The following is a 14966-nucleotide window of genomic DNA, read 5'->3' on the forward strand; positions in this document are numbered from 1 at the left end:
GCTGGGCCCTGGAGGTGAGAAAGCACCTCTGGTTCTACCTGGGTTGATAGGACTCATCTCTATTGTACCTTGGTTGGCCCCTCTGGGCAATGGAACTGCTTAGGGCTCCTGGAGGTAACTACCAGGGGGAGGCTGGCAATTCTACCCAAGCCTAGATGAGACCATGGGATGGGGGCTCCCGCCCCAGCCTACGGGGAGGGGGGGGGCTCCTGGCTCAGCCTATAGGGGTGGGGGCTCCCGGAGGTAACTACCAGGGGGAGGCTGGCAATTCTACCCAAGCCTAGATGAGACCATGGGGTGGGGGCTCCTGACTCAGCCTACGGGGGTGGGGCTCCTGGCTCAGCCTATGGGGGTGGGGCTCCCAGCCCAGCCTATAGGGGTGGGGGCTCCTGGAGGTAACTACCAGGGGGAGGCTGGCAATTGTACCCAAGCGTGCATGAGACCATGGGGTGGAGGCTCCTGGCCCAGCCTACAGGGGTGGGGACTCCTGGCCCAGGCCTTAGGGTGGAAGCTGCTGGCCCAGCGTTCGGGGTGGCTTAGCAGAGGGGAACGGGAAGGTCCTTCTGGCCTTGCTCAGCCCAGAGAAATTGGGGTCAATTTTGTGATTAACAAAGCTTCTTGAGAGCAAGTTTTTCAAATGAATTGTTCGTTATAATTTTAACCTGTGACTTTGTTGTTATTCAGTCATTTCAGCTGTGACCTCATGGGGGCTTTCTCAGTAAAGAACTGGAGCAGTTTCCCTTTTCCTTCTGGAGAAGAACTGGGGCAAACGGGGTGTAGTGACTTGCCCAGAGTCACCCAGCTAGCAAAGTCTGAAACCAGAGCTAAACTGAGGTTTTTTTGACTCCAGCTGCCCAGTTGGTGAGTAAATAAAGGGTCCAAAGCAGGGGGGGTGGAGATCATTGGCTGGTTAAAAGTCCAAGGAAGCTCTGGGTTAGTTTAAGCGCTTGCTTATTTCTGGACCACTTTTTCCACAGATGAGATGATTACGCCTGAAGCATTAGGCTTAGGAAGGCAAGGGCCCCGCTTCTGATCAGAGTTGGGGGGGGTGAGGAAACCCCTAGCTCAGCCTTCCACCCACAAGCCAGCTGGGCCACCTGAGACACTATTTGAGCCTCGGACTCCAAGCCTGCTCCACAGTAAAGTGGCCTGAGCGGCTCCGAGGGCCCCAAGGATCTGCAAGGTCCTTCCAGAGGGCCTCCTGCCAGCAAAGCTGCGCTCCCGGGGGGCACATATGAAGCCTTCTTAGTTACTGACCTGTAGGAGCTGGACTGACCAGCCTTATCCCCTCCCTTGGAAGCCCTGATTGCCACAATCATTGCAGTAATTTTTTGCTCATCTTACGCCGCTCCCTCCAACTAATTATTCTATTTAGTGGCTTTGGGTTTTGCACCTGCCTATGTTATAATTAGCAAAGAAAACAACTGATGGAAAAACATGTTTGGAAATTTCAGTCTGCCCCAAGGGAGGCAGGCCAGATGGGACTGCTCTGGCAGGGCTGGGATTTGGGGGTGCTCCCTTCCTCCCTCTTTCTTACTTTGTCAAGAAGCCCTCCGAGGATGCTCTGTCAGCAGCAGCTGCCTCGTGGGGGAGGCGGCAGACAGAGAGTCCCCAGCTTTGAGTCTTTAGGCACAAGACGTCCAAATCTCAGGGTGGTTTGGGGAGCACTAGAAGGCAAGATTTCACTGGCTTCTCCTCTTCATGAGACAAAGGGACATCCCCTATTCCTTTATCTAGACTCCTCTGGCCATCAATGTCTCCGGGGACCCAGACAAGCAACCTGAGCTTGGGGGACATGGCAGCCAAGGCCAGGGGTTCTTTATCAATCAGGCTGCTTTGGGACCCCTGGCCTCTGGGGAGAGGTTTGGGGGTACATAAGACCACCTCTTTATTCCATTAACCTGCAACTCAAAGCTAGCATTTCTCTCAATTTAAAAAAAAATGATTTTAAAAGTCTAGAAGGGTTCTATGGATTGTACCATTGCCAAAGGGAGCACACAGCACAGAGAGAGGAAATCCCAAAGTTAGCTAAAAAGTCAGCGAATCCAACGAAGTAAAGACCTGCCAAGGCCTTGCTGCTACATCAGACAGATCCTCCAGAACAGTATCAGGGAGAAGCCACGCCCACCACCCCCACTGAGAGGGTCTCGGGAAAGGGACCACTGGAGGCCCCAGTCTCCATCCCAGAGAGGCCGTGATTCAGCCCTGCTCCCCTTCTTAAACATGGCTAGAAGGGCTTTGAATGTGTCCACCATGGAGTGGTGCATCATATCAGCTGTACATCAAAACCACAATATCCACCCTCTTCTGCAGGGCTCTGGCCAGGTCACTGAAGGAAGGGTGATTCACCTGGTCCCAGACATCTTCATCAGGCATCAGTCTCTGAAAACGGAGGGCCTCCTCTTCTACTAGCACAAGATTGCCTTACACATTTCATTTTATTCTCATAAAACACAACCTTATGCAGTATGCGTGATTAGTATTCCTGTTTTACAGATGAGAAAATGAAGGCAATCAGAAGTAAAGTTACTTTCCCAGACTCACAGAGCTACTAAATGTCTGAGGCAGAAATGGAACGTGGGTTTTCCTGGCTCCCTATTCAGTTTCCTAGTTATGGGGCAATTGCCTACGATCCCAGAAAGGATGAATCCCCTAAGGAGGAATTTTCCTGGACTAGTAGCAAACTCCAGGTTTTTCCTCCTAGTGGAAGGGCCCCACTCAGGGTAATGTCATAAGCCTGGATAGCTGTGTAATTGCCTCACACACAGCAGGTGCTTAATGTTTGTTGTACTGAACACAAGCTTCTAAACTCTACAGGATTACAGGCAGGGGAATGCATTCCCAGGTATCTCCTTAGTGTGGATATCCCCTGAGTTTATCCTGGATTCATCTCTGTCTCTCTCTCTGTCTCTGTGTCTCTGTCTCTGTCTCTGTCTCTCTCTCTGTTTCTCTCTGTCTCTCTCTCTCTCTCTGCCTCTGTCTGTCTCAGTATCTCATCATCTCTGTGCAGATAATTCTCAGATTCATTTACCCAGTTCTAACCTCCTCGCCTCCAGCCTCCAATCACCAGTTACCTTTAAGCCATGTCAAACTGGACATCTCAAACTCAACAGGGCTACCTTTGCCCTCCCCTTTCCCCAGCTTTGTTATCACCGTGGCAGGCACCATCATCCCAGACTGATTCTACTTGTCTAGTCTGTTGCCGTTGTGTCACTTCCACCGTGACATTTCACCTATTCTCCTATAGAGTCTTTTCCTTCCATTGACATAGCTCTCATGTTTCACCTGGTTTACTGTCCTAGATTTCTTGATGGTCTCCCTGCCTGTGTCTTCTTCTGTGACCACTTAGGTGCCAAAGGGATTTTCCTAAAGTTCAGATCTGACCATATCAGACCATTTCCCACCTATCCAATAAACCTTAATTGCTCCTGATTACCTGTAGGATCAAATATAAAATCCTCTGGTTTTTTTTTTTTTTTAAGTCTCACAATCTGCCTCTTCTCTACATTTCCAGTCTCTTTACAAACTCTTCCTTCCAGAAACTCTTTAAATCCTACCTTGTGCTAGTCATTTCTGGTGCCTTTGCTCTGAGATTTGCTTTTAGCTACACTATATATTTCTCATATGTGAAATAGGATTAGGGTTACATGTCACCTCCACTAAAACATGAACAAAGGCAGTTTTTGTTCTTTTTTGCATCCCTGGCACTCGGTGTAAGCACTTAAGAATAAATGCCCTTTGACCCACTGGTAATTCTAGTGCATTTAAGCCTTTGAACCAACAAGAGGGCATTAGGGAAAGGATTGGCTGATAAGTCACAGCACATAGACTAAGCCCCCATGAAATCCCTGTCTTTTCAACCACTTTTACTGAGGGAAGAAGCTGGGGAAATGATTTTGGTAGTTTCCTTCTGTAAGGAAGGAAAACCCCCAGTTCTCTAAAGCTAGGTACTGGTTCCTCCATATCACAGCCGATCAGTAGCACTTGAGGATGTTGCTGGAGAATGGAAGCTGCTGATGCTGCACTTTGCTGAAGACCTCAATACTGTGGAAGCTTATCCATTCTTTATGTAACTCACAATCATCCACAAGGAACCTTTGTTTCCTCAGTCGTTGAAACAAGCAAAATGAACTGACTTTTGGCTCAGGGTGAGATCCTAATATTCTGTTGATCTGGAGAGAACTGGATGGGGAGGGCTTCTCCCTGGTGCCCACTGTTGCTCACCAGTTCCCATGGGAGTATCTTCTCTCAGCAAAACAAGGAAGATGTTAACATTTGGAAACTCACAAATTTCCTACCAGAAAAAGACAAGGTGATACGTTCTTAAAGCAGCAGGCCATTTATTACAGCACAGTTTCACTCTCACAATGGAGATTTTGATGTATCCAAGGATATGGGCAACAAGGGAAAAGCACAACCAAAGCAGCATGCTAATACCTCCACTTGGGTGCCAGGGAAGGGACGTGAGGAGGGCAGCTCAATGACAGAGGGACGATCCTACTGGGCTTTTCCCAGTGGGAACAGGTCCTTTCTGGATGCATCTGTGAGAAGCCAAAGTACCTCTTTCCCCCTACTCTAAGGTACCAATGAGTCCATTCCTTTTGTCCATGGAGCTGCCTATGCAGCTCTCCCACATCCTAGAAGCTGGCTCCTGAGCCCCTTCAGTTATGGCCTTCGGATGGGTGTTGTGGAAAGAGGGCGAGGTTTGATATCAGATACTCTGCTGTTTAATGTGTCCTTGGGGAGGTACTTAACCCCCAAGATTTAGGTTTTCTTCTCTGCATATGCAAGGGGTGGGTTCTTTGCCATTGGGATGTCTTTCTCATCTACCAAAGGGCTGGTAACTACTGGTGTCTCCATGGGTCGGTACAAAGGCTCTCCAGCTATGGCCCTTCATGGGTTCTCCCCACTGAAGGGCAGAGGAGAAGGGAAGGGAATAAGCATCTCTCCAGTAGCTCCTACAAGCCAGGCATGTCAGCATGCTGTGCCAAGTGCTGCACAAATATTACCTTATTTGATCCCCACCACCACCTCCAGGAGGAAGGTGCTGTTATGTCTGTTTTATAGTTGAGCAAACATGCTAAGGGACTTGTTCAGGGTCACATATCTCACAAGCGTCTGAGGCTGGATTTAAGATCAGGTGCTCCTGACACTGTACCACCCAGCCGCCCTGAAGCATACTGCAGATCTGCAGGAGGCGGGTGAGAACTGGGCAGCTGGGACCCAGCCAGGTGGTCAGTGCAGGGCTGACATTTGGGGACAAGCTAAACCCACTGGGTATATGAAGGCAAGGGGATGTAGTGTTGTGCTCTAAGAAACTAAAATTACGTGGAATGCAGAAACATAAGAATAACTTATGAACGGACTAAGATGAGAAAAAAAGCATATGGTGATGACAGCAGTAGAAATTTTAAAAAGGTTAACTCTGAGAAATCACAACCAAGTCCTTCCCTTTCTGTAGAAAGGCATGGAATGTCTATGTATGTATAAAAACATATGTCTGTGTATATAAATACGTAAAACATTCTGTTTGAACTATCATTGGTCTCATGCTTTTCTTGTTTCAAGAAGAGCTCAATTGGGATTTGGAAATGACCAAAATGGGAGAACAAAAGACATTCATAAAGCCAATTAAAGTCAGACATGCAAGTTATTTTCACCTCCCTTGAGTGCTCAATGAATTCAGATATACTGTCTCTAAATTCCCCGAGATCTACAGACCTTCTCCTACTGTCTGGCTGTCCCACAACTCAACCTCCTTTCCCAAAGGCCTGCTCTCCCTAGAGAGTACCCCATGCTAGAAAGATGAGCTTCCCTGAGAAGATGCTCTCCACTAAACATTCCCTGGTATTTTGGTGGGTGTCCATAGTTCTAAAGTTTGAGAAACTTCCAGAGGACAGGTAAAGGCTGCTGGTCCTGTCCTTGTCACCCAAAGTTGCTACAGTCAGTGCTAGAGAAACATTAGACTTAGGTGATTTGAGCAGCCTGAGCCTGAAACTCCAGCAACTCCCTTCTCTCCTGGGAGCTGGAAAGAATTTTTGACCCTCCCTTCCAGTGTGGCCTCTCCAGGAAGTCTCTATGCTCTTTAACTGTCTTTTGATCAATTCACTTGTTTATGTCACACCCCTAATAAAGCTCCTGTTTACAGTTCTCTAGGGCAGTGTCCCCGGAGGGCCCTAAGGAAAGCACACAATCCTCCATATTTGATCCTCAAGCTGCCCTTTTATGTAGGTGATACTGTGATTTGAAGCAACTCCAAAGATCTCCCTTAAAAGTCTGAAATCTGTGGTAGAAGCTAAGATATTACCAGTGGCAGATTTCTTCAGCTTAATTAACTCACACTGCCTGTAGGGATAGAAGAGTTTCATAGTTACCCTAATTCGGAATGCAAATTAACCATGCTGATACATCTAAGATGCTGTGAAGAAATGTGAGGGGAAGATCAAGATAATTTGAAAGTCTAAAACAGGGAAGGGCTCTGAGAATAAGGACACCCAAAACTTCAGGATGAAGAATACTTTGGGGAGCCCAGAATGACAGTTTCTGTCTCATTTGGGTTCTACTCCACATTGTTAAATAACTGCCAGATCCTTCATTTCCACGGAGAGGTGCACAAACACCACTCACTATTGAGTTTCTGTACTTCTGGAACAACTTCCCATCACCCTTCCTCTATACATCCCCAAATTATAAGATCCATATACACTCCCCCCCCATCTTCTTTTAGATTCCGAAGAACAAGCTATCAATCAGGTTTCATGACGATGGCCATTGAGAACTGTTAGATGTACATCAATAAAAATGATGTGAATTGGTGCTCACAATTAACAGAACTGCCTATAAATATATCTCAGTAGAAATTCAGGTTATTAGCATCTTTATATTTCCTGTGTTATCTTACTAAAATGTTTTAAGGAACAAATTCCTTTTTTTCTATTCTAGAAAGCTAAGAGGCCAACAGCTGCTAGGTCTCACACCTTGAACCTCTTACTTGGATCTATACAAATGTACTGTGGCCAGGTGTGTTGTAGGGAAGAGGCAAATGTCTAGGGAAACCTTTTTTTTCTCTCAATTCCCAAATGAAAAACTAATTATCATAATTCTCAGATACATAAGTTAACAAATCTTAAACTTCCTGGTATTTATAACAAGAGTTCATCTCTTTTATGAAATCTCTGATACCTGCACTAATCCACAAGGTCTTTTCACATGCATATTATTTGTAATATTTTTCTGCCAAGCATGAATTTTCTGATGCCAAATAGTTTTCCAATTGGGGGAAGTTTGTCCCAAAATCACCGAACTAGAATTTTTTTTCAGTATGAATTCTCTGATGTTGAAGAAGTCCTCTTCCCTCATTGAAAGCTTTTCCACACTCACTACATTTGTAGGGTTTTTCCCCAGTATGAATTCTCTGATGTACAGTAAAGGATGACCTGTGAGTAAAGGCTTTCCCACATTCAAGACATCTATGGGGCTTTTCCCCAGTATGTGTTCTTTTATGTCTCGCAAGGGATGAGCTGGAGCTGAAAGATTTCCCACATTCGCTGCAATTATAAGGTTTCTCTCCAGTATGGATTCTCTGATGGTTTGTAAGGCTCCCCTGTGCACTGAAGACTTTCCCACATCCGTTACATTTATATGGCTTTTCTCCAGAATGAATTCTCTGATGGACAATAAGGGATGAGCTTTCACTGAAGGCTTTAGAACATTCACTACATTTATAGGGCTTCTCCCCAGTATGAGTTCTCATATGTCGAGTGAGTTGCATACTATAAATGAAAGCTTTCCCACATTCATTACACTTATACGGTTTCTCCCCATTATGAATTTTCTGATGCTGAGCAAGACCTCCCTGCTGACTAAAGGCTTTTCCACATTCATTACATTTATAGGGTTTGTCTGTGGAATGAATTCTCTGATGCAGATCAAGGGATGAATTGCTGCTAAAGATTTTTCCACATTCACTACATATATAGGGTTTCTCTTCAGTATGAGTTCTCTGATGTAGATTAAAAGATGACTGATTACTAAAAATTTTTCCACATTCATTACATTTATAAGGTTTCTCTTCCACATGTATTTGCTGATGTAAGTTAAGTGAAGAGCTGTTACCGAAGGCTTTTCCACATTCACTACATTTGTAGAGTTTCTCTCTAGAATGAATTATTTGATGCTGTGTAAGGCCTGAAGATTGGGTGAAGGCCTTACCACATATGTTGCATTTATAAGGTTTAACTCCGGTGTGAATTCTTTGATGCTGAGTAAGGTACATTCTCCGGCTAAAGGCTTTTCCACATTCACTGCATTTATAGGGCTTTTCTCCATTATGAATCTTTTGATGTTCAGTTAGATGTCCTCTCTGACTGAAGGCTTTTTCACATGTGTTACATTTGTATGGTTTCTCTCCTGTATGAACTCTCAAATGTACAATAAGGCCTGCACGACTGCTGAAAGGCTTTCCACATTCATAGCATTCAAAGGATTTTTTTCTACTATGATTTTTGGAATGTGGAGTAAGAGATGAATTATTATTGAAGGTTTCTGAATAATCACCAGACGTGGAAGGTGTCTCTCTAGAATGAATTGTCTGATGTTGAGGAAGACATGTACACTGAGTACTATTCTCACCACATGTACTACATTTATAAGTTTTCATCCCATTATGAAGTCTCTGGTGTTTAGTAAGGTATATTCTCCGGGTAAATGCTTTTCCACATTCACTACATTCATAGGGCTTTTCTCCACTGTGAATCCTCTGATGAAGAGCTAGGGAAGAGTTGCTTCGGAAGGCTTTGCTACATTCAGTACATTTATAACACTTCCCCCCAGTTTTCATTCTCTGACACTGAGGAAGGTCCACATCGTGGGGGATGGCTTTTTTACGTTCACGACGTTTACGTGGTTTTTCCGTGGTATGAATTCTATGATGTAGTGTGAGCCGTGAACGGCTGCTAAAGGCTTTGCTGCATTCTGTACATTTGTAAGGCTTCTCCCCAGTATGAATTCTTTGGTGTTCAGTGAGGTGACCCCTTTGACTGAAAGCTTTTCCACATTCACTGCATTTATAGGGCTTCTCTCCAGTGTGAATTCTGTGATGGAGAGTGAGGTGTGAGTGATTGCTAAAAGCTTTACCACATTCATTACACGTATATGGTTTCTCTCCACTGTGAATTCTCCGATGTTCAGTAAGGTGTCCCCGCTGGGTAAAAGCTTTTCCACACTCACTACATTTGTAGGGCTTCTCTCCATTATGAATTTTCAAATGTTGAGTAAGGTGTCCTCTCTGACTGAAGGCTTTTTTACATACATTGCATTTATAAGGTTTCTCTCCAGTATGAGTTCTCCTATGTACAATAAGACCTATACACTGGAGAAAGGCCTTCCCACATTCAAGACATTTATACGGTTTTGATCCCGTATGAATTCTTTGATGGACAGTAAGAACTGAGCTGTTACTAAAGGCTTTCCCACAGTCATTACATTTGTAAGGTTTTTCTCCAGTATGAATTCTGTGATGCAGAATAAGGGATGAGGTATTGCTGAAGGCTCTCCCACACTCATTACATTCATAGGGTTTTTCTCCATTGTGACTTTTATGATGTTCACTGAGATGTCCACTCTGGCTGAAGGCTTTTTCACATATGTGACATTTATAAGGTTTTTCTCCAGTATGAATTCTCTGATGGACTACAAGGCCTATATACTGAAGAAAGGCTTTCCCACAATCGTGGCATTTATAGGGTTTGGTTCCAGTGTGAATTCTCTGGTGCACAATAAGGACTGAGCTATTGGTGAAGCCTTTCCCACATTCATAACATTTATATGGTTTTTCTCCAGTATGAAATCTGCGATGTAGAATAAGGGATGATTTATTGCTAAAGGTTTTTCCACATTCACTACATTTGTAGGGTTTCTCTCCATTATGGATTTTTTGATGTTCAGTAAGATGTCCACTCTGAGTAAACGCTTTTTTACATATGTTACATTTATAGGGTTTCTCTCCAGTATGAATTCTCTGATGTTCAGTGAGATGTCCTCTTTGGCAAAAGGCTTTTTCACAGACATTACATTTATAGGGCTTCTCTCCAGTATGAATCCTCTGATGTAGCATAAGATAGGGAATTCGACTAAAGGTCTTCCCGCATTCTGCACACGTATATGGTTTATCTCCAGGTCGAATTCTGTAACGTCGAGTAAGGTGTCGCCTCTGCTGGAAGACTCTGCCAAATTCATCAGATGCATAGGGTTTTTCTCTAGCTATTACCCTGTGATATCGAATAAGGTCTGAATGGTAACTGAAGGCCTTGTTGTAAGCATTAATCATATGAGGTTTTCTTCCCGAGGAGATTCCATTATAACTATTCAAGTCTGAATATAATTTAAAGCTATTTCCATGTGGATTATATTTATGGAGATTCTTTTCTGAAGGAACATTCCTTTGTATCTGAAGGACTGATTTTTGATGGAAAGTTTTCCTAAATACACATTCACGCTCTCTTGACTTATTAGAAACTTTCCTTCCTTGCCTTAAGCCTCTCTTCTGGTTGCCCTGATGTCTGTTAATCCTCTTGCCATAACTGCCAACTTCTCTAAACTTAAAATTCCTGGGATGATCTCTTGAGGATCTTTCCTGGGATGATTTTTCCACCAAAATGATTTGCTTTAGAATTGTCTTCTTGGTCTGAAGACTACTATTTTGATCTGAAAGAAAAAGACATTATATAAATACTTTATTGCCAGTGTGGTAAGAAAAGGAACAGCTGGAAATAGTCACTGTTTCATAGACTTCCAAAGGTCATGAGATATATTGAATACCTGTGACTTTAAGTAATCTTGTAGTCTTCCAGCTATTCTGAAAGATGACAATATAGCATCTCTTACATTATGCTAGGACAAGGATTGGGATGGCAGGGATAGGGTGGAGAAGGGGATAGTCTGATTGCAAATAGTAGAAAAAGAGGTTTTTGTCTCATATTGGAATTAAATTTGAGGAGAGATGGAACTCCTGAGTTAGTCCCTCTCATATATATTTCTCACACAAGGTGCTTTGGCTACTTTTACATTTCTGAACTAATCTCTTGGCTGCCCTCTGAATACAGACAAAATCATGTGTTTGCTAATATCATATACTTCAATTTGCAGAAAATAAAGAAAGATAGACACAGAGCCTAAGAGTTCATAAAATTGCATTACAATATTATTCAGGTGAAGTGAGCAGAAGGCAAGCTCTATCTGCTTCATTATGGAAAGGCTTTCAGTATAGCCCTGGCATCACCTGCTTCCTAAGAAGCAACCAAGTTGGGTACAAAGGAGCTGTTCACCAGCACTTGGGAATAAAAGGATAAAAGAGCCCTCAGTTCTCTGTAGCTCCCTTCCTCCTCTGCACAAAATGTGAGATCCTCATTCAGTGGCCAGCCAGGAAGCAAACGTTGCAGGAACTAAATTATACCAATCCTGTCTTTGTTATAAATGAAACCAGAAGACAAAATGAAGCTGTGGACAAATGGAATCTTGGCTCACAGGGTCTCCTAGAACAGGGATTCTTAATCTTTTTTTTTTGTGTCCTGGCTCCTTTGGTAGTCTGGTGAAGTCTGTGGAACCCTGCTCAGAACTGTGTTTTCAAATGCAGATAAAAATCCATAGGTTTACAAATGAAATAAAATGTAATAAAACATAAATATTGAAATTAAAAAAAAAAAAAAAAAACTAAGTTCATGGTCCCCAGTTGATTTTGATTTCTTGGGACATTCGGTCACCTCATATTGTGATATTTATGACAAAATTACAAGGAAAATAATTCCAATTTTGGTGTAAATATCAGTTGCAAATTATGAGGAGGTAGAATATTTTTTGAAGAAAACAATGAGTCAATCCAAATTAATCCAATATAAATACAGACTTCACTACTTAGTTATTTCTATGAAAGGATAGTAATAGGGGAGGCAGCAAAAAATGTTAGAAAATATACTTCCAAAGAAACACAAGAGGCCTTTGGCCATAGGCCCACTAAAAATTTTCATATCTACACAGCAAGGCTACTTTATGTGAGGGGAAAAAAAAATATCCTGTAGCCTCTAAACATGGCAAATCAGGAAAATAAAACTAATAATATCTAACAGACAGCAAACAGCCCACCACTCACATGGGTCATTCCAAAGTCAGATGTACAGTTAGAATACCAACTTCTTAAAGCAAAAATCACAATTAATACAAAATTAGAAGAATAAAAGAAAAAGATATGATAAGCAATTAAAACAACTTCAAGCTGACCTATTTTTAAAAGTTTCTGGCAGCAAAAAATTGGCAACATTTTCTAGATAAATATTTCTAAGATAAACCAACTACCAAAAGGAGGAGACTCCATAAGCCTAGAAAGCACTGGATCCAGCAAAGCCTCAGCATCCCTATCAGGGTGTGAGAAATGGAATTAGGACAACACTGGTTTAAAACAGGAACTTTACCAAGCAAATTTGTGAGGATTTAAGGATGAAAGGAAAGGAGAGCAAAAGAAAGAAAAGAATGTGAAACTTGATAACAAAACCTCTTCCCCATCGAGGACTTTGGTCTTTGGAACATCATGGTCTCCCATGGGCTATGAAGGCAGGAGAAACAGGCAAAGAGCCGTTGGCTGTGCCCAAGGCTACACAGAAGAGGTCAGAGGAGACCAGATGGGGAGGACAAATTATGGGGAAGATAAAAGAGGGAAAGTCTGGACACCATCTCCAAGTGGCTTCCCCATTTTTCCCAAACATGCCCTAAAGGCACTCCTCAGGAAGAAGAGGAATAGGCAGGCTCTCACCATCGATACTCTGCATGGGGCTTGGGCACAGTTGCCCAACTGACCAGGAAGAAAGAGTGAATACAGGAACTTCCTGTTGACTGACTATATAAGTGTGCTCTGAAAGAGCAAAATGCCAATTCCAGGCCCTCCTCCCACTCCAATGACCCAAGAGGCTTTGAAAGATGCACAGATCATTTTGTTCAGCAACAATGGTGAGGTACCAAGCTGGAGCTGCGCTTGCCAGATGCTTCTGCCTCCCTCTGGGGGCGATCAGCCCTGAAGCCCAGTGGAAGGGATGGGAAGGCCCTTCAGATGCTGTGCACCAGGGGCCTTGTAAGCAGTTATTTAATAAAGACTCGTTGAGGAGCAGCTAGGTGGCCCGGCGGATAGAGCACCAGCCCTGAAGTCAGGAGGACCTGAGTTCAAATCTGGCCTCAGACACGTAACACTTCTTAGCTATGGAACCTGGGCAAGTCACTTAACCCCAACTGCTTCAGCAAAATAAATAAAGGCTTGTTGTTTCCTGGATAAGATCCATGAGTCAGCCTAATAATGTACTGAGAAAAGGCTGACAATAAAGAGTGCTCTTTGACCAGACCCCCGGAGAGCTGCCCGGAGGGAGGAGAGAAGTGATCCGAGTCTCAAGGAAAGGAGAAGCTGTGGAATGACTGCCGGGGAAGTATACTAGGACTGCTTGGCAGACAGCTAAGGCTGGATACGGCAGGTCTGTGGCAGACTCCTCAGCGGGACTGGCCTTCTCCAGCACAGAGCGAGAGGCCTGGCGTTTGGGAGGGCTCGGGACAAGGGATTCTGGAGCAGAGGAAGTGAGCTGGCCACTTGGGCAGCTGAGCCCAGTGAGCAGTCACGGTGAGGATGGCTGAGCTGGTCCTGGCTCCTGGGGGCTGGACCACGTGAGCCTGCACAAGACCGGCCCGAGGTTCAACTCTTCACAGCCAATCCTAGACCTGACCTTGCGAAGGGAAACTCCTGCGGCACCTTTCAGTCGACCATGCTCTTCGGAAGCAGTCTCCTGCCACGGTTTCTGCCCGTGCCAGCGTACCCCCCACAGCTGTCAAAAACATTGTCTGCCCTACTCAATATATATAAACAGCATCTTGGCATTTAAAGCCCTCTAGGGCTAACGCCTGCGGTGGGCAGAGCATCAGACATAGTCGGGAATTCACGAGCTTAAACCCAGCCTCAGACACTTATTAGCTAGACTATGGCAGCAGGCAAATTACTTAACACTGCTTGCCTCTGTTCCTCATCTGTAAAATGAGCTGGAGAAGGAAATGGCAATCCCCTCAGCATTCTGTCAAGGAAATTCTCTCCGAGGTCACAGAGACAGGGGTCCATCCTCTCCTTTCCACGCATAAGGTCCAGAAAAGACCCTTCTGGATGACCCTTCCTGGATCCTCCAGTTCCCATCTCTGCCTCTGTGTCAGAGCTTGATCAATGCTCACTGATGACAGATGGGCTTTTCTGGGGCCTAGAGAACAATTTCAGAATTCTGGACCAGGGAGACCCCCCACTGAGGTGGGAAGGGAAGAGCTTGGGCAGGACCCTTCTGGTGGGTAGCCTGATCAGGAAGGGATCGGGGCACTGAGGTGTACGTGGAAATCCCCAAGTCCTCAAGGCAAGGAGATGAGAGGAGTGAGTCCCGAGAGAATGCCCACAAGGTGAGGATGAGGAGCAAACCAAAGAGGAAGAAAGCTGGCTGGTGGGCAGTTTGTTTGTAGAGCAAGAAGGGTCTGAGGTATGAGGGCTGGGCAGCTGGGCCTGGGGGCAATGGCCCTTCTGGGGAGAGTTCAGATGGGCAAGGCAGGCCCGAGCAAGGCGGAGGGAACAGAACAGGGAAGGAGAGATGCTGTGTAGTCCAGGGGATTATGAGCTGAAGAAAGTCCAGAGCAAACAAAGGGAACAAAGGTTACTGGGATGTTTGGGGTCTGCTTTAAAAACAGGCTTCTGTGTATCTATGAATTATCTGGAAAACGATTGGAAAGGAGCACAGATAAGGAAGCTAGTGAAGGAGGATGTCTGGCCAAGGAAGGGATGGCGGCCCCCCACAGCCCCCGCAGAGTTCAGGTTAAAAGTGGCCTGACCATGGATGTCGCCCAGAGATGTGCAGAAGGGAAGGGAGGTTGTAGAAGCGACTGTGGGGGGCTTCTGCTGCTCGCACAGG

The 14966-nt window shown here is 44.7% G+C and overlaps 1 protein-coding gene across 1 annotated transcript; it reads right to left on the bottom strand.

Moving 5' to 3' along the window:
* Positions 1 to 4320: 4320 nt before the first annotated feature.
* LOC127539016 (zinc finger protein 91-like) lies at positions 4321 to 10701 on the bottom strand. Its single transcript, XM_051962956.1, has one exon. It carries the CDS (start codon positions 10325 to 10327, stop codon positions 7304 to 7306), a length of 3024 nt encoding a protein of 1007 aa, XP_051818916.1. The 5' UTR covers positions 10328 to 10701; the 3' UTR covers positions 4321 to 7303.
* Between the last annotated feature and the right edge of the window lie 4265 nt (positions 10702 to 14966).

The sequence above is a fragment of the Antechinus flavipes genome, chromosome 5, assembly GCF_016432865.1.
Source record: "Antechinus flavipes isolate AdamAnt ecotype Samford, QLD, Australia chromosome 5, AdamAnt_v2, whole genome shotgun sequence".
Classification (NCBI taxonomy): Eukaryota; Metazoa; Chordata; class Mammalia; order Dasyuromorphia; family Dasyuridae; genus Antechinus; species Antechinus flavipes.